Source organism: Sphaeramia orbicularis, chromosome 4 (genome assembly GCF_902148855.1).
Source record: "Sphaeramia orbicularis chromosome 4, fSphaOr1.1, whole genome shotgun sequence".
In the NCBI taxonomy this organism is placed as follows: Eukaryota; Metazoa; Chordata; class Actinopteri; order Kurtiformes; family Apogonidae; genus Sphaeramia; species Sphaeramia orbicularis.
In genome coordinates, this window is record NC_043960.1 from 8,592,504 (window position 1) to 8,616,406 (window position 23,903).

The window sequence follows — 23,903 nt, forward strand, 5'->3', positions numbered from 1 at the left end:
TGTCAAAATAAGCATCTATGAGTTTTTGTCCAAAGAAGAAAACTTGATGATACCATAATACAGATGTGTGTAAACAATGAGCTTTATTCTGTATTATTCTTAAAAACTGATGCACTACTGTTGATCCTGCTGCTGCTGAAATACACTGCTGTTTTTATTCTGGTTTAACATGCTGCTAATTTTTTTAATCCTGCACTGTATTATTTATTTATGTATATTTATTCATTATTATTTTTTTAGAGTTTCACTGTTATTATCAGATTTTATTATTATTATCTTTAATATAGGATTCATTTTATAGGATTTTACCATGTACATGGCTGGACCTGAGTACTGATTTCGTTTCATGTATACACTACATGTAATGACAATAAAGTGAACCTTGAACCTTATTCAGTGAGTGATACAGTCTGTGGACACAGTGTTGATTCTTTGGTGGTTTTGGTAGAATTAAGTGTGTTCTGGTATGCGACGTCCCTCTGATTTTGAGATTTTAGAACATCAATACTACATATAATGGTATCTTTTAAGTCACTTCTTAAAACACACTTTTATAGACTTGCTTTTATGTGATGTCTGTCTCTTTTAATTTTAATTTTTAATTTTTTAAAAATTTTTTATGTTTTTAAATTTTAATCTTATCCTGTTTGATTGTTGGTTTATATTCTCATACATGATGTTGTTTTATCTCACGCCTCTATTTTTGCATTGATTTAATAGCATCATGTTACGTTACCCCTGCCCTCTTTATTCCGATTCATTTAATTTATTCGAAGTGTCATGTTCCTGCACTGTTGTACATGTCTCTCCTATTATGTTGCTTCTGTTTTAGTGTTTTTACTTACATCTTGTGTCCTGCTGTTGTGCCCTTTACTTGTCTGTCAAAGCACCTTGTAAACTTTGTTTTAAAAGGTGCTATATAAATAAAGCTATTATCATTATTATTATTATTATTATTATTATTATTATTATTGTTATTATAAACCCTTTAAATATCAAATAAAATCTGCAAACATCCCCAAAGTGTGTAAAGTCCCACCGTAGGCCTGTGCGTTACCTGTGTGTGCTCCTTGCCGTACTCGGTGTTGTTGTTGTCTTGTGGCGCTGCAGTGTTGTAGGTATGAGCTTGTGCTGCCTGGTAGTGCTGGTACCACTGCTGCATGGCCTCCTGTTGCACACAAACATCCCAAACATTCAGCGTGAACACCTTCAGCAGACAGATAAATGTTTTAGAAGTCATTTTCTTGTCTTTGCTCATCTTCCTTACTTTCTTTCTCTCTCCTCGTCATTCACTAACCATTGTTCTTGCCGACGGCTCTCCTCCCCTCCCCTTCCCCCCATTCCTCTCCTTTGTCTCCTCTTTCCAGACAAATTAAACTGACTGTTTTATTGGTTATCTAATCATGACTCGTTTGTTTGGAGGAGTAGATTGTAATTAACATTTAAAATTGGGTTTGCATCCCGCTGCAAATATCAGATAGGCCACTCGCTGCTGGAGGAGGCGAAACGGCACGGAGAGAAGAAAAGGAGGGAAAAGAGTGTCGGGGGAAAAAGTAAGAAAGGAAGAGAGTGCAGACAAACAGCCAGTAGGGAGAGGCTGTGTGAGCTGTTATGAGTGGAGTGTTAAGAGAGAGGAAAGGAGCAGGGACAGATGGAGACACACAGCGGTCTCTGCCAAATCCTCTCTCGTACTGTCTGTACAAATATCCATACCCATTCTCATCTCTTCCACTTCCCTGCCTCCCCTAGTTACAGCTCACTCTGTCACTGCTGCACTAATCCATTTGCTCATTATGTATCCATCTATCCATCATCTACTCAACCACCATCCCAGGCACAGTAATATTTAACCCTTAGGAGTCTGAGCCTTTTTTTTTTTTTGCTGTTTTCTGAGTACTTTTGATTTTACCTTTATACAGGGTGGGGAAGCAAAATTTACAATGAACATTTAGTTGTTTTTTCTCAGCAGGCACTACGTCAATTGTTTTGAAACCAAACATATATTGATGTCATAATCATACCTAACACTATTATCCATACCTTTTCAGAAACTTTTGCCCATATGAGTAATCAGGAAAGCAAACGTCAAAGAGTGTGTGATTTGCTGAATGCACTCGTCACACCAAAGGAGATTTCAAAAATAGTTGGAGTGTCCATAAAGACTGTTTATAATGGAAAGAAGAGAATGACTATGAGCAAAACTATTACGAGAAAGTCTGGAAGATACTATTAAAGAAGAATGGGAGAAGTTGTCACCCGAATATTTGAGGAACACTTGCGCAAGTTTCAGGAAGCATGTGAAGGCAGTTATTGAGAAAGAAGGAGGACACAGAATAAAAACATTTTCTATTATGTACATTTTCTTGTGGCAAATAAGTTCTCATGACTTTCAATAAACTAATTGGTCATACACTGTCTTTCAATCCTTGCCTCAAAATATTGTAAATTTTGCTTCCCCACCCTGTATACTATATAAAGAAATGTTTACTATACCCATGTTTGTTTGGTTTTTTTTTTTTCAGCACAACTTCATCCATCTCATCTGCCTATTATTTTTTCACTTTAACCTACTACAGTGTTTTTCAACCTTGGGGTCGCCTGAAATTTCTAGTAATTGCTAAAAATAAAAAATACTAATGAAAAAATATATGGTGAGTTGAGAGAGACAATCCTAATACATAAAAGACATGACAAACTCTGAAGCTGAAACTGCAGCACTGTGGTACTGTTTATTTGTCAAATGTTCATTGTGGTCAATTTCAGATGCTGCAGCTCTTTCATAATTCATAGTTTGAGTTCTTGTTTGTTCAGTATTAATTATCAGCCTTGTAAATCCAAGCTGGACTGACTGTACATATCCTGACCAAGGAAAATCAAATTCTCACTTTGTGCAGTAAGCTACACTAGGGCTGAACTATATGGACAAAATTTCATATCTCGATATTCATGCCAGATATCTCGATATCGATACGATACGACTACGGGTTCGATGAAAACCAAGCATTTTTCAGAAAAATACTAACATCATAATACAAAAGAATGTGGCAAGTGCAGTTTTATTTATAAGAACTCAGTCAGTCATCAACATTAACATAAAGTACAAATAAATTAAATTTGTTGTGACTTCCAGAGCTGTACATGCAGGGCGAGCACAGGGGAAATTTATATTGTTTATATCGTTGCTTTTTCGATATTAATATCTTGAATGTTCATATCTCGATATCGATACGATAACGATATATCTTTCAGCCCTAATCTACACCTGGCTTTTTTTCCTCCGTCCATAATAATATACATTATATAGACTAAATGTCGTCTAAAATTAACGTTTATTTGTAACACAGCATAGCAAACTATTACATGATCAAAAACAAATTCATTTTAGCAAAAAAAAAAAAAGTCTCTATTTTGAATGTCTGTGGTTGCCAGAAACTTCTGATGTTAAAATGGGGTCACGAGCCAAAAAAGGTTGGGAACCAGTGACCTACTATATCAACATAAAAGGCCAAAAAACACACAAAAAAATGCAAAATCTGATTTGAAAAATTTATATATTGTATTGCATAAATGACACAAAGATGCTTAACGAACCTCAAAGACTGGTCAACAACAAATTTATTGTTGAAGTTTTTTGAGCTGATTTAGGATAATGTTGGTGTGCTGAATCCAAAAATCACATTCATTTTGCTCAATCAGGTCAACTTTCTGAACTATGCTACATATTGGCTTTTTAACATTTTTGCTTACATTTATGGGCATTTTCACATCATATGATACCAAATTCTTCCATATTTCTTGCAATAAACGAGTTCTGAAGATTTTACTTTTGCCAATTTATGATTAATGTTTTTTTTAATATTACAGGTGAATGAAATGGCTTCGACTAGAAGATCTTGCAAAAATAAGCTTGACGTATTCTGCTACATCTGCGGTGAATACACCATTGTACCTAACAGGAATCAAGTGATCAAATGATTTTTTTTCTCTTAAAACCTATTTTGGGTGAGAACTATATAAAAAAATCAACTGATAAAGTCACAAAAATGTAATCAATTTTGTGAGAAGATCAAATTTTTCAAAATCAAATTAGCAAAAAAAACCTGACCTGATTGAGAAAAACAGATGTAATTTTTGGATTTAGCGGTGCAAAATGGTCTTAATTCACTTGAAAAAACCTAGACAACTTGCAAAAAACATTTTTGTAACCCAGTGTTATTATTATTATTATTATTATTATTATTATTATTATTATTATGACTGACTTCTAATGCTACACCGTGTTGAAAATGTCATGTGATTCAGAAACGGGGCTGCGACAATGGACCCCTAAGGGTTAACACAGTTGTGATCAGTTGAAGCTACACCCATCTATTCCCTCCCATTATCATGCGTGCTTTTTTTTTTGCATGTGTGGGTGTTTGTGTTCAGTACCTGTGTGTACGCCTGGTTGTACTGGCTGTAGTCCGTGGAGGTGTCGGTGCTGTATGGGGCGGTGGTTGTCGCCGTTGTGCTGTGGGAGAAGGATCCCGAGCCCTGGGAGGCGACGGGAGGCGCGGTGCTGCCGTACACGCCCGAGCCTGATTGTCCTCCCTGGGCTTTACTCCCCACTGAACCTGAGCGAAGGTGGAGAACACACAAGAGGAGACTCAAAGGGATAGACGGGAGGAAAACATGGAGCCTCAGCAGGAGCATTTCACAGATATGGTGGGGTCTTTTCACACCTGCTGCCTTAAGTCTGTTTTAATCCAACTATATTCAAGGGTCAAGGTGAATTTATTTGTCGTTCAACACCTTACGTTCAGACTGAAAAACAGCTTCGACCTGAATGAAGTCAGATCATTGAACGACACTGTATTGGACTGTAGAAATATGAGCTGAATTTATTTTTAGTGACGGGCCAGTGGATTTATGTGACCACTAGAGGGAGTAGAGAGTCACTGCAGGAAAACTAACACCATGGGCCTTTGACCAAAGCATCAGAAAGTGGCCAAATAGGATGAGAACCATTAAGAAACAACTTTTAAAGTCAAAAAAATAGGACCAATAGGACCACTGTAGCTTACCGGCCAATTTAAAAGCTTTGGGAAATGTATCCAGATGCCATTTATTATCACCCAGCTATGTGTATTTATTATATTACAGAAATAGCCCATGTTTTGGTCATATTCCAATCAGATCTGTAAAAAAATTCTAATTCCAACTTGATATCATTGATACTTACTGATTTATTGGATCAATCCACTTCCTATCTGTTATAATAGGAACATTTTTCAAAGTTGCACCAAATCCAGAATCAGATCCGGATCAAAATAATTTCAATACCTTGTGTTGACATCATCATACAGAAGCTGTATACCAAGTCTGAAGTCAATCAGAACTGGAGTTTGGGAGAAAAAGACGATAGAAATTTTTTCCCCATAAGAGCCCATGTTAAATTTTCCGTAAGTTCCCGGATCCAGAAGAAGATCCTGATCAACATGTGGCCATTATGTTTTGGTCATCTCCCCATCAGGGCTGGACTGTAGAAATTTACACTTGATATCATTTATATTTACTGAGTTATTGCATCGATCCACTTCCTATCGCTTATAATGGGGAAATTTTTCAAAGTCGCACCAAAGTCAAAGTCATCTATTGTCAGTTCTGCCATGTATATTGTATACAGAGAGAGCCGAAATTACTGGACTCTAAGGCCCCACAGTGCAAGTAAACATAGAGTGCAAATAACATAGGAGAGTGTAAAAGGTAAATATAAAAAAGTGCAGTAGAGGAGTAACAAAAGAACAATCAAGGTGTATATAAATCAAATACCCAGAATCAGATCCGGATCCAAATAATATCCCTAACTTTTGTTGACATCATTATAAAGAAGCTGTATACCAAGTTTGAAGTCAATCGGAATTGTAGTTTCGGAGAAGACGACGATTGAAATTTTTGTAACGGACGACAGACGACGACAGATGACGCCAACGGACGCTGCATGATGACAATAGCTTACAGCCTGTTGGCCAGTAAGCTAAAAAGTAACAATGATAAAAGCTAATTAATAATTGCCATAATATATTCAAGTATCATATATGAAAATAAAATGAGACCACTATGATAAACCATTGTCTCCTGTCTTTTACTGAACACTGATGTGTATTTCTTACCATTTGAATAAGAAGCTCCTCCATTTGTTTGTTCTAGAAAGTACTGACAACACGCCACAACCTCTGAATGAAGAGGTCCTTTTGAGGATTTACTTGCAAAAGAGGATGATAAAAATGCAGTATATTCAGGCCTCAAATAGAGGTTAGAAAAGTGTGTTTATCTTAATTTTAAAACACACATAATACTATTGTTTTAACCCTCAGAATTTCAGTTAAATGTATTGAATGGAATATCCCTCATTTCTATGACTGGGTGTTTTATTTCACTCCTGGCGCAAAAATGCAAAGAGCTCGGCTTTCATTAATGCAGTGTTTTTCAACCTTGGGGTCGTGCCTGGAATTCAAATGCGGTTGCCTGAAATTTCTAGTTATTGATTAAAAAAAAAAAAAAAGACTAATAAAAAATATTTTAAATGATTCAATAGATATTTCAATATAATTAAAACACCACACACTCTTCCTAATAAAAATCCATCTTAAATAAAATGCAGGATATAATGTCTGAGAGGGCATATCTTGATTGACCTGATCATGTGACCGCATGCGTTACTACGCTTCAACCTGCCTGGACACAAACCGGACCAAACGGGGAATGTAAAGATTACTTCTCCTGTCTGGCCCCGCTAAGACATCTCCAAGAGAAAATCGTCTTTGTTAATGTCTGGGGAAATCTGTGATGTTAAAACGGGGTCATGAGCCAAAAAAGGTTGGAAATCACTGCCTCAATGACTCATGTATCTCACTTTTTACTCTATATAACATATTTTACCCCTTGTTTTATGAAAAGAACAGTCTAATCTTTAGAAAAACTACGAGTATTTCAGCGCAGATGATCATCTTTTTTTAATAAGTGTCTATCTTAATCTTTTTAATATAAATCTAAGGTGACTACAATTCTTGCAAATTATTCCTTTAATCTTACTTTCTTTGTAAGAGCCAGATATTGAGTCAATTAAACTTTTATTTAAGACATCCCTGACAGTGACTTGTACTTGTAAAACTACTACTTCTTTTTTATTTATTTATTTTAGGGATGCACCGATACCGATACAAGTATTGGCATCGGCTCCGATACTCAGTGTGTGCACTCGTACTCGTAAAAGATATCTGATACAAATGCACCGATACCACTTACAGCCGTGTGACATTCACAGTTCAGTGCAGCAGGTACGCAGCGGTGGAATAATGTGTGTGGAGTGTGAAGAGTGTGGAGATTTTTCAAAATAAATGACGGTGATAAAAGTAACGCTGACTGGAAGTAACGTTAAAGACAAAGACAGATATGGACGCAGCGTTCTGTCCGTCCTCTGCGTACATTCCATCCGTTTTCCAGGTGCTGGCGGATGCATACCCAGACGGAGAATACCAGCAGGTGTACGGAGCGGTGCGGACCACCGCCAGCGGAAGTGAAAACAAAACTCATCACTCATTTCTCTTTCTGCTGAAGCTAAGCTTTTAAACCTTACCAGAGAAAATGCTGCAATATTAGTATCACATTAGTGTTGCCTCTGTCGTCTCCATGTTTGTTATTACTAAGTTTCTTCTTCTTCTTCTCAAAAAGCTTTACTTTTTCTTTGTAGTATTTGTCCAGTATGGTTAATTCAGAGCGGCGCCCCCTGGTGGATTAATTGAGAAACGCTCATTCCAACACATTAAATGTCAGTAGCAGCACTTTGTTCCAGTCAGACTAATGACAACGACAATAAAGCACATTTTCAAAAGGAACTAACAACTGGAATGGGATTATTAAGGACTAGGATCAGTACTCGGTATCAGCAAGTACTCAAATGTAAGTACTCGTACTTGGTCTGGAAAAAAGTGGTATCGATGCATCCCTAATTTATTTATTTATTTATTTTTAGTTTATTTTATTTTGAATATGCAACAAGACAAACTAATCTTACTTAGTCCTTAGAAATAAAACAGGCAGTAAGAAGTCATGTGAAAAAAAAGGTATATAAAAAATTAAAGTACGTGGTTTTGTGGGTCCATGTGTACCTTGCAGGACCACCCCTGGCATCACACTGGCCAAGTTCAGGTAAGGATTGGAGGGCAGTCGGACTTCTTTCGGGGGATCTCCAAGCAAAGAACTCTGACCACTGTTTACCTGAAGAGAGAACAGCAGATAGAAAGGTTAAAACACATTCAGTGTGTTAAAACTTGCTTAAGAACTTCCTCTAAAAGAGCTTCCCGTACAATACTATACATAAAGACTTCTGATCGTATTTACACATTTCAGGGCAATGATATAAAGTGTAACAGTGACTTAAATGATCTGCGGTGGTTTGAGAAGAAGGTGTAGTCCAACTACATAAGGTGCTTGGATATTTTACAGTCTTCTACAATCTTTTTATGATGAACACATCACTTCAAATTATAAGTGTTATATTTGTTAAATGTTGAAAAGTTCTATAAATAAAGTTACAAAAAAATGGTGAGTGTTTAGAATAACATGCTATGAAATTCTGTAAAAGATTCTAATGTACTGGATCATAAATATGGACTAAATTAATTTACACAGACAGGCTGGGTGAATTTATGTGACCACTAGAGGGAGTAGTGAGTCACTCTATCAGCCTCCCATGGTGAGGAAAACTAACACCACAGGGCCTTTGACCAAAACATCAGAACAGGACCAGCTGGGATGAGAACCACGAAGAAACAACTTTTAGAGTCAAAGAAAGTGACAAAGTGATAAAAAGCTAGAAGCACTGTTGTTGTTTTCTCCTCTGGACACAGCTCTAAATGAAAAGAATGGAGTTTGATGATGAAATGACAGCGTTTCTTCCACATGAGTGGGTGAGTTTGATTCTGAGGCTTATGAGGGTATACAGTTATTACCCTGCCCCCCCGAAAGGAGAGGCAAGACGTATTCTTTTTGGTTTGGTTTGTTTGTTTCTTTGATTGTTAACACTGTAGCAGCAAAACTATTGGTTGAATTCATACCAAATTGGGTTTATACATTGCCAGTAACCCAGAATAGATGTATTTACATTTTGGGAAAAGTAGGTCAAAGTTCAAATTTTTAATGATTTTTTAAAAATCTTCTATAATGGGAAAAATACGTGCGAGGGGCGGGGTTTGTTGTGCCTGGCACCAGTTGTTATGTGATATTATTATTATCTTTGCTAAGTTGTCGTTTGTTGATCCACGGTTCAAACTGAGATTTGTGCCTTTGCCGCAGCTGCTCCTAAACTTTGGAACGATCTGCCTCTCCATTTCAGATGGTCCTCCTCTCTGTGTGTTTTCAAATCCCTTCTTAAAATCCATCTTTTCCCCTTGGCTTTTGAAACCACGTGAGATGTTTAAATGTATTATTTTTATTCAACTGTTTTATTTGGTTTTGGTTTATTGTTCTTATTTGCTTTTTTTTTTTTTTTTTTTTACAGCTTTTTACAGCTTTTTATGTTTTAATCTATTCTAATCTATTCTCTATTCTTTTATTTAGGTTTTTAATCTATTCTTCTGTATTTTTATTTTTTTTAAAGTTTTTTACAGTTACTCTTTGTCTTTTAATCTATTCTTATATTTTACTCTGTTATTTTGGTTTTTATTTATTTTTCTGTACGGCACTTTGATCCACTGTGGTTGTTTTAACTCTTTCATGCATGAATTGTGAGAACCTTAGTCAAGATTTTTTTCTTCAGTGTTTTTATTCCTCCTTAGGCATGAAAAAAAAAATGCGATCGAGGTTTTTTTTTGTATGGAGTTACAAAAATATCCATGCAGTTAATTTTTGAAGTAAAGAAACGTGTTTAAAACCCAATATCAGAAAGTGATACGAAAACAATGAAATAAAAATATTTTTAATGCTGCTAATCTGATGTCTTCTCACATTTTAACATATTCTAATGCCAGTAATTACTGACTTCATGGAGATAATATGCAAAAAAAACCCTTCTTGACTAACAAATAACAACTGATTTACACTCAAACATGTTAGTGCCGATCAGGTTTATCAAAAACAGCAAAGTTACAGTAATGGTCTGAATGTCAGTGTATGGGACGGTGCATAAGTGTTCACTGTGTTGGCTGATATGGAACTAAAAATCAAAACCCATTAAAATACAAGAGAACAGCTGGAGAAGAACTGTCCACTGGAGCGGCCTATGCATGAAAGGGTTAAAGTGCTTTGCAAATAAAGTTGGATTGGATAAACTGTGAGAGTTCTGACCTTGTTTGGATGTTTCCAAACAGATTTTTAAGTTCAACTACTGACAACACAAATTGTACAGAAAACAGAGGCGATTAGTGGTTTTACTGTGGCTGTTGTCAGTCTGAAAACAGAGCTAAGCTAACAGAGCTATAATGTAAACTATCAGCTGACACAGCACATGAAGACTGTAACATACAGTATTATTTTGATCAACTACTCTATTGTTTGACAGAGAAAACCAGATGACATCATAATACAGATGTGTGGAAACAATGAGCTTTATACTTTATTCAGTGAGTGATACAGTCTGTGGATAAATAGCATTGATTCGTTGGTGGTTTTGTTCCTAAGTGTGTTCTGGTACATGACATCCCTTTACTGTTACTACACAGAATCCCTTTAACATCAGAAATTCAGTAAGCGGTGCTCAAATGGCCATGAACACTGTTTAAAAGGGTAACATTAAAAATGAAAATGCCTCCATGTGTTAATATTCGACAATTTAGTCAATGAAACCTCTTTGTGCTTCACCAGGATAAAAACAAAACAAAACAAAACATTGTGATCATATTTTTCTGCTCTGTCATTCTTTACTCATTGCATTTTAATGTGAATTCACTTCCTCACAACATTCCCTTCAAACTCACATCTACTTCCTTGCATCATTTTTTAATCATCTCTTTTGAATTTGACTGGAGAGAATCTGGGATTGCAGGAAAAAAAAAAAAAAAAATACAGGGACACGAGCTACAATAGGTTAGAAAGATTCTGATGATGAGGAAGCCCTGAAAACCTGGAGGGATTGTTCCGCACTACGTTAATTACACTTCCCCTCCATTAAACAGACTTTGGAGAAGACAGCACCGGGACTTGAATCAGTTCCCCAAAGAACCTCAGCACTGTGATTATGTCTGAACACCGACTTATTACAGATGATGATATTTGCGTAGACATGCTCTATTTAAACCGGGCTGAGTCGAAGAGATTCAGTGAGTGCAGAAAAGCGTACAGGTGAACAGAAACGTGGGGAAGTAGCGTCTAAACGAGCTGCGAGAAACAGCTGGGGAAGCAAAAGGGCTCGCGCTTTATCGGTAAATAAGGCTGAGAGAGAAACAAAGGGGCATTATGGGTAGGAACATTCCTCTGGGAGCTAAGGCTGTTGCTTTATTTGATTGATGTGTCTGTTTATTCTGAATAAGACCCGGTAGGGCAAAAAACCTGTCCACAAGAGACGGATGGGTGGAACAGTGTAAATAATTTAGACGAATAAATGGAAGAATTTTCACTATTTTGAAGCTCTCGAGGCTACCTCTGCAGAATGTGTGTTGTGTGTATAATGACTAAACCAACTTGTTGCAATGGGTGATGCACATTTTTATTATAATGATGTTTATTATGTTAATTTTAAATCAATTCCACTGTTTGCACGCACTTTAAATTCCATTTCCCCCTCATTCTAAAGATACAAAATTACTAATAAGCTGTTGACATGAATAATGTTTTTGCAGGATTGAAATGAGCATATAGAGCATACAGTCACGGAAAATATTATTAGACCACCCCTTGTTTTCTTCAATTTCTTGTTCATTTTAATGCCTGGTACAACTAAAGGTACATTTGTTTGGACAAATATAATGATAACACAAATAACTCATAGTAGTTTAATTTCAGAGCTGATATCTATCCATTTTTTTCTTGATAACCAAAATCACTTTAGTTCTTACATCAATATCTATGGCATTGTACTGACAAAAACAGTGCTTTTAGTTATGCCATGTTTTCTTTTCTGTCTGTTTTAGTCACGTGATACACACAGGAGTTAGTGCTTGATTGCATAACCATTGTTTTTGATGACTTTTGATGGTCTAATAATTTTTTCCGTGACTGTATTTATTTTTCATCTCATCATTGCCTTAAAAAACACACAAAAACTGAATCTGGTGAATCACTAGCTGGGTTCCCATTACAGTTTTCCGCAAAATAAAAGTGATATTTCTACAATTTGGACAAAGTGTAGGTGTTTCCATCGAAGAGTGTTTGGCTTCTGATGAGTGATTCTAGTAAAGTTTCCGTTTACACTAATCGCAATACTTCTATATCGAAATGTCTAAACAAAACGGCTCATGAAAGTGTAAAAAATTTTGCGATTTTTGACAGTTTTTGCAACATTTCTGTGTTTTCTATTGTGCAATTCACAATTTGCGCATTTCTGAAGGTAATGGAAACCCAGCTACTGTTGTAGAAGATGATGGTGTTTCCATGTTCACTATGGAGCCTCTGAACGTCCAAATGGGTCATATCTGATGACCATGAAAAGACGACAAACTGTATTTTACACCAATTATTTACATGCATTGATAGGATTCAGGAATCAACAGGTATTAAACATTTATATCAGTTGACGCTTTTAGTTTCTGGTGGCTGTTTGGGTCTTTATGGCTTAAAATTGGAGGATCCAGGAGGATTCTGTTGGGTTTCTGTAAACTGGCTTAGAGTCTGGTTTTGACCAACTCTATATTTGAAGTGTCATGGGATAACTTTTTGTTGTGATCTGGCGCTATATAAATAAAATGTCATTGATTGAGTGATTTGATTGGTTTTCCCCTGTAAGTCGCTTTGGAAAAAAGCGTCTGCCAAATGCATAAACATAAAATTTACTTCATTTATTTTAAAGTTTACTTATATTATTGCTTACTAACTACAGAATGACACTAATGTGTGTTTGTGGTGACTCTACATCTAAGTGACGATGACGGACAGAACCCAAGACCACAAACTGAAGACCAGCAGATCCTGACATTGACCCAATTTGACTCAATTCAGGTAAAGATGAAATTGATTTGTAGGTTGACTTTTGGGTTTGGGCCTGCCTGAATTATTTCTCCTAACTGATTAAGTGAATGAATGTTTTAGTAGTTAGAAGGGTGTATTTTCTGGTTTCGGTGCAGACAGACTCCCAGACGGATTAATGACACAGACAGATTGTGGGAGTAAAATAAGGAGGTGGTGAGGATATATCCCTGTGGTGCATATTTACTGTGCGTCTCCTGTGCTGGTGGTGCTCACCATGTTGGCCAGCGGGCATCCATCTGAGCTGCCGTGTTGGCCTGTTGATGTGTAAATCCCTCCAGGAGGTTTAGGTGGAGGTGGGCCCAGGCCTGAGTTACTTATACCCAAGGAATAGCCCTGTCCCTGCGGCTGTAAGCTCACCAAGGTCCCAGGAGGTGCTGGCTGCCTGTCACAGGAGATGGAGGTGGAAGAGGAGGAGGAGGAGGCAGCGGAGGAGGCGATGGGGTTGGCGGACAGAGCATGGGTGAGGTTTGGTTCTCCTCCTGCAGCTCGACACTGGAGGAAAGGCATGACCCCCGAGGATGATACCACTACTGTGGCGTTGGTAGACACCGGAAGAGACTCTGGACCTAACTCTGAGAAAAGGAGGAGGAGGAAGGAGGAGAAGAGAGGAGGGGAGGGGAGGGGAGAGGAGAGGAGAGGAGAAATGAGAAGAGGAGGGAAAACGAAAGGAGAGGAAGGGAGGGGAGGAGAAATGAGAAAAGAAGAAACGAGAAGAGGAGAAACGCGAAGAGGAGAAACAAGAAGAGGAGAAACAAGGAGAGGAGAAACGAGGAGAGAAGAGGAGAAACGAGAAGAGGAGAAACAAGGAGAGGAGAAACGAGGAGAGAAGAGGAGAAACGAGAAGAGGAGAAACAAAGAGAGGAGAAACAAGATGAGGAGAAATGAGGAGAAGAGAGACAAGGAAGCGGAGAAACGAGGAGAGGAGAAACGAGAACAGGAGAAACAAAGGGAGGAGAGGAGAAACGAGAAGAGGAGGGAAAAGGAGAGGAGACACAAGGAGAGGAGAAATGAGGAGAGGAGAAATAAGAAGAGTAGGGAAAAGGAGAGGAGAAGGAAGGGAGGGGAGGAGAAATGAGAAGAGGAGAAACAAGGAGAGGAGAAACGAGAAGAGGAGAAACGAGGAGAGGAGAAATGAGGAGAGGAGAAACGAGAAGAGGAGAAATGAGAAGAGGAGAAATAAGGAGAGGAGAAATAGGAGAGGAGAAATGAGAAGAGGAGAAATGAGAAGAGGAGAAATGAGAAGAGGAGAAACAAGGAGAGGAGAAACGAGAAGAGGAGAAACGAGGAGAGGAGAAATGAGGAGAGGAGAAAGGAGAAGAGGAGAAATGAGAAGAGGAGAAATGAGAAGAGGAGAAACAAGGAGAGGAGAAACAAGGAGGAGAAACAATAGAGGAGAAATGAGGAGAGAAGAGGAGAAATGAGGAGAAGACGAGACGAGGAGAGGAGAGGAGAGGAGAGGAGAGGAGAGGAGAAAAAAACAGGAGAAACGAAAACAGGAGAAACGAGGAGAGGAGAAATGAAAACAGGAGAAATGAGGAGAGGAGAAACAAGGAGAGGAGAAACAATGAGAGGAGAAACAATGAGAGGAGAAACGAGGAGAGGAGAAACGAGAAGAGAAACGAGGAGAAGAGAGACAAGGAGAGGAGAAATGAGGAAAGGAAAGATGAGGAGAGGAGAGGAGAAAAAAACAGGAGAAACGAAAACAGGAGAAACGAGGAGAGGAGAAACGAGGAGAGGAGAAATGAGGAGAGGAGAAAAAGAAAGGGCAGGAAACAAGGAAAGGAGATAAGGGATGGAGAGGAGAGGAGTTAAAGGTAGGAAACAGCACAGAAGACCAAAGTAAAAGGAAGGAGTTGAAATGAAAGGAAATGAAAGCACACAGAGGAGGGATGGCAGATAAACACATGAGATGGCTTTTGCTGATGACCATCAGCTCTGTCTTCTCTGGGTACAAACGAATCACTCAGAGCTGGAAACGGAAAGTTCAGGCCGACTGTCTCTGCAGAGCCAGTTGTAATATCTGAGAATGGCTTTCCTGCTCGTACATCATCACTTATCATGTTTATTTACAGCCCAGCACTTTCCTACACACTCCCAATATTTCATTCACTGCCGGCTCCAATAAACACATACATATACACATGCAGAACAGCAAACACAAGACGCGCTAAAGGCTGAACAGACTAAATTTAAAGCAGGAAATACACACTAAAGGTGGATACGCGTGCGCACAAATACACAAATAGACACACTTATTATAAATCTAATATTGCTCTGACAAATGGCCTCCACAGCACAATAAAAGAATCAGTTCTAACAAGCCTTAAGCTAAAGTCCCAACAGACACACACTGATAAAAGCTTCACAAAATGGCAAACTCATGCACACAATCAAAGAGCGACAAGCACATAAACACACAGACACAGCAGCACACACACACACACACACACACATACCGTGTTGAGTCGTGATATATAATTTCCATTTAAAACCACATGGCTTTTTCAGCCGGGCATCGGAATTGTAAATGTGCTGCAATCTCCTGACTATGTGTTGTACAGTAATGGCATTCAGGTCACTGCAGACGCCTTCTATGAAACATTACTGTGCATATCAGCATCTACCCCAGTGTTTACACCCACCTTTTTACCAAGTATTACTAACAAAAAACAGTGTGAGTGAGCTGGAAACAGGACATTTTAACTTAACAAAACCACCGTGAGTGTATGAGAAAGATAACTGTCTGAATTTTACAGATGATACTGGTTGGTTTTTCTGAATCAGAGAGCAAAAACGTTCAAATCTAATCTAAAATCTAAGATGTACACTGATAAACTGTAACATTCTGACCACTGACAGGCAAAGTGCAAATACATGCACAGTTTGGACAATTCTGTTCAAGTCTAGTCCCTTAAATACATAAATACACTTATAATACTAATGACCTTTTTGTTTAGTAATTACATCATGTCATTAAACACGGGCAGGATAATAACCAGGCCCTGCTCACCTGTAGGAGAATCTCCCAGAAGGCCTTTCCCCAGAGGTATGAGGCCCGGAGGTCGCAGAGACAAGGCTTTCTGCATCAGCAGTTTGGACGGGTCCCCGAGAAGACTGGAGACCTACGAGAAAGAAAGACAGAAAGATGAATACGACAACGGCGTGAACAGGAGGGAAAAGAGGGAGAATGAGAGTGGCAATGGAGATTAAAAAGGATGATTATACTGGTCAGCAACAAATTTATTAAGTTTTTTGAGCTGATTTAGGATAATTTTGGTGTGCTGAATCCAAAAATCACATTCATTTTGCTCAATCAGGTCAACTTTCTGAACTATGTTACATATTGGCTTTTTAACATTTTTGCTTACATTTATGGGCATTTTCACATCATATGATACAAAATTCTTTCATATTTCTTGCAATAAACGAGTTCTGAAGATTTTACTTTTGCCAATTTATGATTAATGGTTTTTTTAATATTACAGGTGAATGAAATGGCTTCAACTAGAAGACCTTGCAAAAATAAGCCTGACGTATTCTGCTACATCTGCGGTGAATACACCATTGTACCTAACAGGAATCAAGTCACAAGTTTCATAAAGTGTGCTTACCAATCTTATTTAGGTATTAAACTTGGTGACCAAGATAAAGTTTGGGCGCCACACATGGTATGCAAGTCATGCACCGAGTATCTGCATCAGTGGACCAAAGGCAAGAAGAGTTCTCTGAAGTTTAATAAATACATCCTGTTAGAAAATGATTTTTTTTCTCTTAAAACCTATTTTGGGTGAGAACTATATAAAATCAACTGATAAAGTCACAGTCAAACTCTTCAGACATCCCTCCGAAGCCACGCCTCCAGAGTACTGGAACGTGCAATGCTTGTTCACGAGCGCTGCACAGCGACAATTCGCCGGCACCAGGTCCAGCTGCGTACAGCCCCGGCTCGGGCTCCGACAGGCACTCAAAATGATTGGATGGTGTGTTTTTTTCAGTCCTGTCCATTCCACAGGGGATTAACTTTTTTATTTTTGTGTTAGAGGATTTAATTAATTGGTTGTAATCAGGATGTGAAGGGGATTTTAAGCAATATAGTAAAAAATGCTCCAGGAAAACATCTCGCACTAGGGATGCTCCGATCTATGTTTTTTCAATTTCAATCCGATCCGATATATTAATTTGGTTATTTACCAATACTTTCCCGATACCCGATACTTAAGTAGACTACATAGCCAAAACCACATGTACTTTAGACAGCGGAATCTTCCAATTATCCAGCATCTCTCTCATTGTGGTTTTAATTAACTCGCTGGTGTGTGAGCCCCTGCACTGTTTAACTTGCTGCACCATGCTGTTAAAAGCATAATTCTCAGCACTCAGCCAATGTACAGAAAGACTGATTAGCGACATCGGGCTAACTTCAGAGGACCATATGTCAGTAGTAAAACTCATAGCTTTAGCATCGTTTCACTGCACCATTAGCTGCGATGACACTCTTTGTATAGTGTTGGTAAAGCAGTGTCTGTTAGGTATTTTCTACCGGGGATCAAATACCTTGGCTCAAGGTGTTCTATCAGGCTACAAAAGCCAACATTATCAACAACAGAGAGAGGCTGATCATCCAGTGCAATGAAATTTATCACCTTCTCTGTAATCTTTACAGCCTTCGGACTGTCTGTCGGAAGCTTTTCACGCCCCTTGAATGAATCGGTTATCCTTTGCTGCACTTGTTGTTGTTGCTGTTTAGCTTGCTCCAGCTCCTCGTGTTCTTTCGCATGGCATCTTCGTAAATGCTTGGCCAAATTGGTGGTATTAAACGTTGAAGGTTTTAGTCCACCCCTCGGAACATCGGTTTCACATATGTTGCACTTTGCCATGGCACTTTTTTGCGTCTCAAGTGAAAAGTACCTCCAAATTAAGGACATGCTTTCTTCGTTTTTGCGCGCGGCACATTTACGGCAACTAAGCGGATGTGACTTTCGCCTATCTCAAAGAAGAAGAAGTCACTTCCGTCTAGTTGCCGCAAATGTGTGGACGCGGCCTCACTACTACGAAGTTGTTATTTTACTATTCCGATACTATTGTATCGGAAGGTAGATCGGCAACGTCATGTCATATTCAGATACTTTCCGATACTTAATTAATTTTACATCAGAGGCCCGATCCCAATACTGTATCGGGATCGGCGCATCTCTGTCTCGCACCCCACCTTTAAGTTTACAACCAGTGTGAAACCAGCAGTGACTCACTACTCCCTCTAGTGGTCACATAAATCCCTCAGCCCAATGGTGTGAATAAAGATTAAAGATTACAAAGGATGAGATGGAAAAATAATGCACCACAGAGAAAATGATGCTGTAGAAATAAGAAAAGAGTGAAGATAACATCAGCTACTTGAACTTGATGACTTTTACTTTCACTTGGGGAATAAAAGAGTAAAACCAGAGATATTCTACAAGAAAATACACAAATCAAAATGTGGAGGTATATTTCAGAACCTCAAGGTCGTCTTTTAAACAGAGAAAAAGCAATTAGGTTCCGTGATTAATGGTTGATTACTTTCATTAGGCGTTAAGTGCTGGAGATGAAAATGTAACGGGCGTGAATGCACAAATCCACCTCCATGTTGAAGATGTACCGCTAACCTATGCAAATCATCACACATACACCGACGGCAACACAAACAGGTGTCTTACGCTGCTGACGCGCTTGTCTTTGATGTGAAGAAGCTGTTGCTGGGCGAGCTGCATATGAAGGAGGTTCTGAAGGACTAGTCCATTTCCGATCATTGCACTCTGCGAAGTAAAGGAAGGCGGCCGTTACTGAAGCGCACAAGAACAAAAACAACAGATGCTCGTCGTGCATTCAGGAAGTTCTCTGACCCTTTCAGATTTTTCACATTTTGCTGGGTTACAGACTTATCACCTTGATTGTTTTCTTCATCAACATATAAAAAAATAGTGTAAAACAAAGACTCAGTGTTTTGTTAATTTATAAAAAAAAAAAAAAAAAAAATCAGATTAAGTAGTTTAAGACAAAACCAAGTTCTGCTGATGTCAAGATGATAAAATGTCCTTTTGGAGCCAGGAGATAAAACGATTATTATTGTTATTGTGACATACAGTATATCTAGAATTAATAATTACAATCATATTTATTGCAATACACATTTGTTTTATTCTTCTGGTAATCTGGCTCTCATTCTCAGATATAATGTTTCCGAATATTTCAGTGTTCTGTGGTTTTACTTCATTTTACACCTGTATATTTTGATGTTGAACAAACACTTTATCATCCATCACTCATTTATCACATTATAATGGTTGGATTTGTGAAATGGTGCGCTATTTGATGAGTGTCTGTCATGCTCTGATCATAAAGAAAAGCTTAAAACTGGAAATAAGTGTTTTTAACATTGTTTCAAGAATTCTGGACTTGAGCAAAATGAACATGAAATCATGAAAATCAGTTTCAGTTTTGCAACCTCTCGTCTTTTACGTCATTTGTGATCTGTTGGGTCTTTTGTCATTTTCATCTCGTTACAAATCAAGGCCAGAAATCTTTCTTTAAACTGGAAATAAGCACTAGTTTGACATTTATTGTGATAACTATTGAAAATGTGTCACATAGATCAGCTCTTATTCCTCTTGAGAAGCTAAACTTATGATGTTAATCACAAATGGGACACATTTTGGAGGCTCTGGGAGTCACTGCACTCCTACAGACTCACTGACCCGACAGATGTCCCTGGAAGATGTGGGCTATCTATCTATCTATCTATCTATCTATCTATCTATCTATCTATCTATCTATCTATCTATCTGTCTGTCTGTCTGTCTGTCTGTCTGTCTGTCTGTCTGTCTGTCTGTCTGTCTGTCTGTCTGTCTCTCCATCTATCTATCTCTCCATCCATCAATCCATCTCTCCATCCATCTATCCATCATCCATCCCTCCATCTCTCTATCCATCTCTCTCTCTATCCCTCCCTCCATCCATCCATCTCTCCATCTCTCTCTATCCATCCACCCATCCCTCTCTCCATCCACCTATCTATCTATCTATCTATCTATCTATCTATCTATCTATCTATCTATCTATCTATCTATCTATCTATCTATCTCTCTCTCTCTCTCTCTCTCTCTCTCTCTCTCTCTCTCTCCATCATCCATCCATCTATCTCTCTATCCATCTCTCCTCTATCATCTATCCATCTCTCCATCCATCTATCATCTATCCATCATCCATCCCTCCATCTCTCTATCCATCCATCTCTCTCTCTCTCTATCTATCTATCTCTCCATCTCTCTCTATCTATCTATCCATCCACCTATCCATCTCTCATCTATCTATCCCTCCATCATCCATCTCTCCATCTATCCGTCATCTATCTATCCACCTATCCACCTATCTATCTATCTATCTATCTATCTATCTATCTATCTATCTATCTATCTATCTATCTATCTATCTATCTATCTAGCTATCTATCTATCTATCCATCTATCCATCATCCATCCCTCCATCTCTCTATCCATCTCTCTCTCTATCTATCCCTCCCTCCATCCATCCATCTCTCCATCTCTCTCTATCCATCCACCCATCCCTCTCTCCATCCACCCATCTATCTATCTATCTGTCTGTCTGTCTGTCTGTCTGTCTATCTATCTATCTATCTATCTATCTCTCCATCCATCAATCCATCTCTCCATCCATCTATCCATCATCCATCCCTCCATCTCTCTATCCATCTCTCTCTCTATCTATCCCTCCATCCATCTCTCCATCTCTCTCTATCTATCTATCTATCTATCTATCTATCTATCTATCTATCTATCTATCTATCTATCTATCTATCTATCTATCTATCTCTCCATCCATCAATCCATCTCTCCATCCATCTATCCATCATCCATCCCTCCATCTCTCTATCCATCTCTCTCTCTATCTATCCCTCCATCCATCTCTCCATCTCTCCATCTCTCTCTATCTATCTATCTATCTATCTATCTATCTATCTATCTATCTATCTATCTATCTATCTATCTATCTATCTATCTATCTATCTATCTATCTATCTATCTATCTATCTATCTATCTATCTATCTATCTATCATCCATCCATCCATCCATCCATCCATCCATCCACTTTTTTTCTCTCTTATCTAACTTTTTAAATTCATGGAAGCTCTCGTTAGTTTGGGGTGGGATTTTTTTTCTTTTGTATGTTTTGTCATTCATTGCTCTTTCTATTGTTCATGTTCATAACATCTGAAAAAACAATAAAAAGATTAAAAAAAAAGAAAATGTTTTGTATGAAAATCTTTTGGGCTGAATCCCTCAGGCCTTCATCCTATCAACGCACATTAATCTCAATACATTGGACATAATTTCCAACGCCAGTCGACGGAGGGTGGGACCTTTCTGTGTGGAGTTTGCATGTTCTCCCCGTGTCTGCGTGGGTTCTCTCTGGGTACTCCGGCTTCCTCCCACCATCCAAAGACATGCACTGATAGGTTAATGGGTTAATCTAAATCACCCATAGGTGTGAATGTGAGAGTGATTGTTTGTCTCTATATGTTCAGCCCTGTGATGAACTGGTGACATATCCAGGGTGTACCCCGCCTTTGCCCATAAGTAACTGGGATAGGCCCCAAGTGACCCCCATGACCCTAGTGAGGAAAAGGCGGGTTCAGAATAATGAATGAATGGACATGATTTTTTTTATTTTTTATTGTAGGTTATGTTTTCAACAGGGTTTGTCTGTTTGTTGGTCTGTCTGTTTGCATGATGCCTCAAAAAGTTATGAAAGGATTTTGATGAAATTTTCAGGAAATGTTGATACTAGGGCTGTGTATTGGCAAGAGTCTGGAGATACGATACAAATCACAAGACTAGGATCATGATACGATATATCATGATACTGTTAAAAAAAGCAATTTTTTCTTTGTTTCTTTTTTTTAAGATTATTTCCTGGAAGAATTGAATTACACCAGAAATCTGCACAAATACTAAACACATTTTTATTTGACCAGAACAGGATCTAATGCGATATCACAAAATTTTTCTTATTCTCCTAGTTTCCAAAGGAACTAACATCTGCCTCTCAGACAGTAAGAAGTAGGATGCACTGATACCACTTTTTTCCAGACCGAGTACGGGTACGAGTACTTACATTTGAGTACTTGCCGATACCGAGTACAGATACGAGTACTTAATAATCCCATTCCAGTTCTTAGTTCCTTTTGTGAATGTGCTTTATTGTCGTTGTCATTAGTCTGACTGGAACAAAGTGCTGCTACTGACATTTAATGTGTTGGAATGAGCGTTTCTCAATTAATCCACCAGGGGGCGCCGCTCTGAATTAACCATACTGGACAAATACCACGAAGAAGAGTGAAGTTTTTTGAGAAGAAGAAAGTCAGTAATAACAAACATGGAGATGACAGAAGTAACACTAATGTGATACTAATATTGCAGTGTTTTCACTGGTAAGGTTTAAAAGTTTAACTTCAGCAGGAAGAGAAAAGAGAAATGAGCGATAAGTTTTGTTTTCACTTCCGCTGGCGGTGGTCTGCACCGCTCCGTACTCCCGGTGGTATTCTCTGTCTCCACCAGCACCTGGTAAACGGATGGAATGTACGCAGAGGACGGACAGAACGCTGCGTCCGTATCTGTCTGTGTCTGTAACGTTACTTGCAGTCAGCGTTCCTTTTATCACCGTCGCTTATTTCAAAAAATCTCCACACTCTTCACACTCCACACATATTATTCCTCCTCCTCATACCTGCTGCACTGAACTGTGAATGTCACACGGCCGTAAGTGGTATCGGTGCATTTGTATTGGATTACTTTTACGAGTACGAGTACACACACTTAGTATCGGAGCCGATACCCGATACTGGTATTGGTATCGGAGCATCCCTAATAAAAAGTGCTTTTAGGATGCTTCAGATAACCATTATTTAATAAAACTGTGCTAAATAAAATATAAACAAAAAAGAAAAATGAACCTCTGCCATATCTGCATTTGAATAAACACCTAAAAATATCAATACAGTACTTTTTAATATCAATACAGTATCATGAAATGAAATATCGCGATATACTGCAGAACCAATATTTTCTTACACCCCTAGTTGATACTGGCACAAGGAACAAATGATTAAATTTTAGTGGTGATCGGGGGGGACTGATCTACCTTGGCGGAGGTCTACACTCTCCAGGTGCTTTTCTAGTTTTTTTTTTAAATTTCACCTTTCTTTAACCAGGAAGTCCCACTGAGATTAGGAATCTCTTTTGCAAGGGAGACCTGGCCAAGGTAGCAGCCATACAAAGTTTAAACAACATAAAGCACACACATGATACACAATTAACAGTATAATTTGGCTCCATACTCCATTTATATGAAGGTGTCAATTAATAGTGTATTAGTGCAGTTAAAACTAAACCACAAGGTTGAGAGGATTGTTCGGACATCTGATTTGTGTCAAGGCATAGATCTGGGAAAGGATGTAGACGGATAAAAGAAAAGTTGTACATCATTAAAAATGCCTAAAAGCACGATGACCTTCATCATTCTCAAAAAGAAGAGATCTAGACTCACAGACAGCCTATTTTAATTTTGTATCTTCTTATGCAGTAATCAGAGATGAAGCGCCTCAGTTGGACGGGTCACCAACAATCAATGAGATGTGGAGTTTAAGATGGGAGATTCTTACGGAAAAACGACCATGGAAACCGCA

The 23,903-nt window shown here is 38.4% G+C and overlaps 1 protein-coding gene across 1 annotated transcript in view; it reads right to left on the bottom strand.

Moving 5' to 3' along the window:
- Nucleotides 1-23,903, bottom strand: part of LOC115418495 (ribonucleoprotein PTB-binding 1-like) — a 48,591-nt gene that overhangs the window by 22,355 nt on the left and 2,333 nt on the right. Inside the window, exons 2-7 of the mRNA XM_030132990.1 lie at nt 18,858-18,956; nt 16,172-16,283; nt 13,375-13,733; nt 8,151-8,259; nt 4,432-4,613; nt 1,058-1,168 (exon numbers count right to left, since the gene is read on the bottom strand). Coding sequence (XP_029988850.1) covers nt 1,058-1,168; nt 4,432-4,613; nt 8,151-8,259; nt 13,375-13,733; nt 16,172-16,283; nt 18,858-18,950 — 966 coding nt within the window. The 5' untranslated portion in view covers nt 18,951-18,956. The remainder of the gene's footprint in view (nt 1-1,057; nt 1,169-4,431; nt 4,614-8,150; nt 8,260-13,374; nt 13,734-16,171; nt 16,284-18,857; nt 18,957-23,903) is intronic.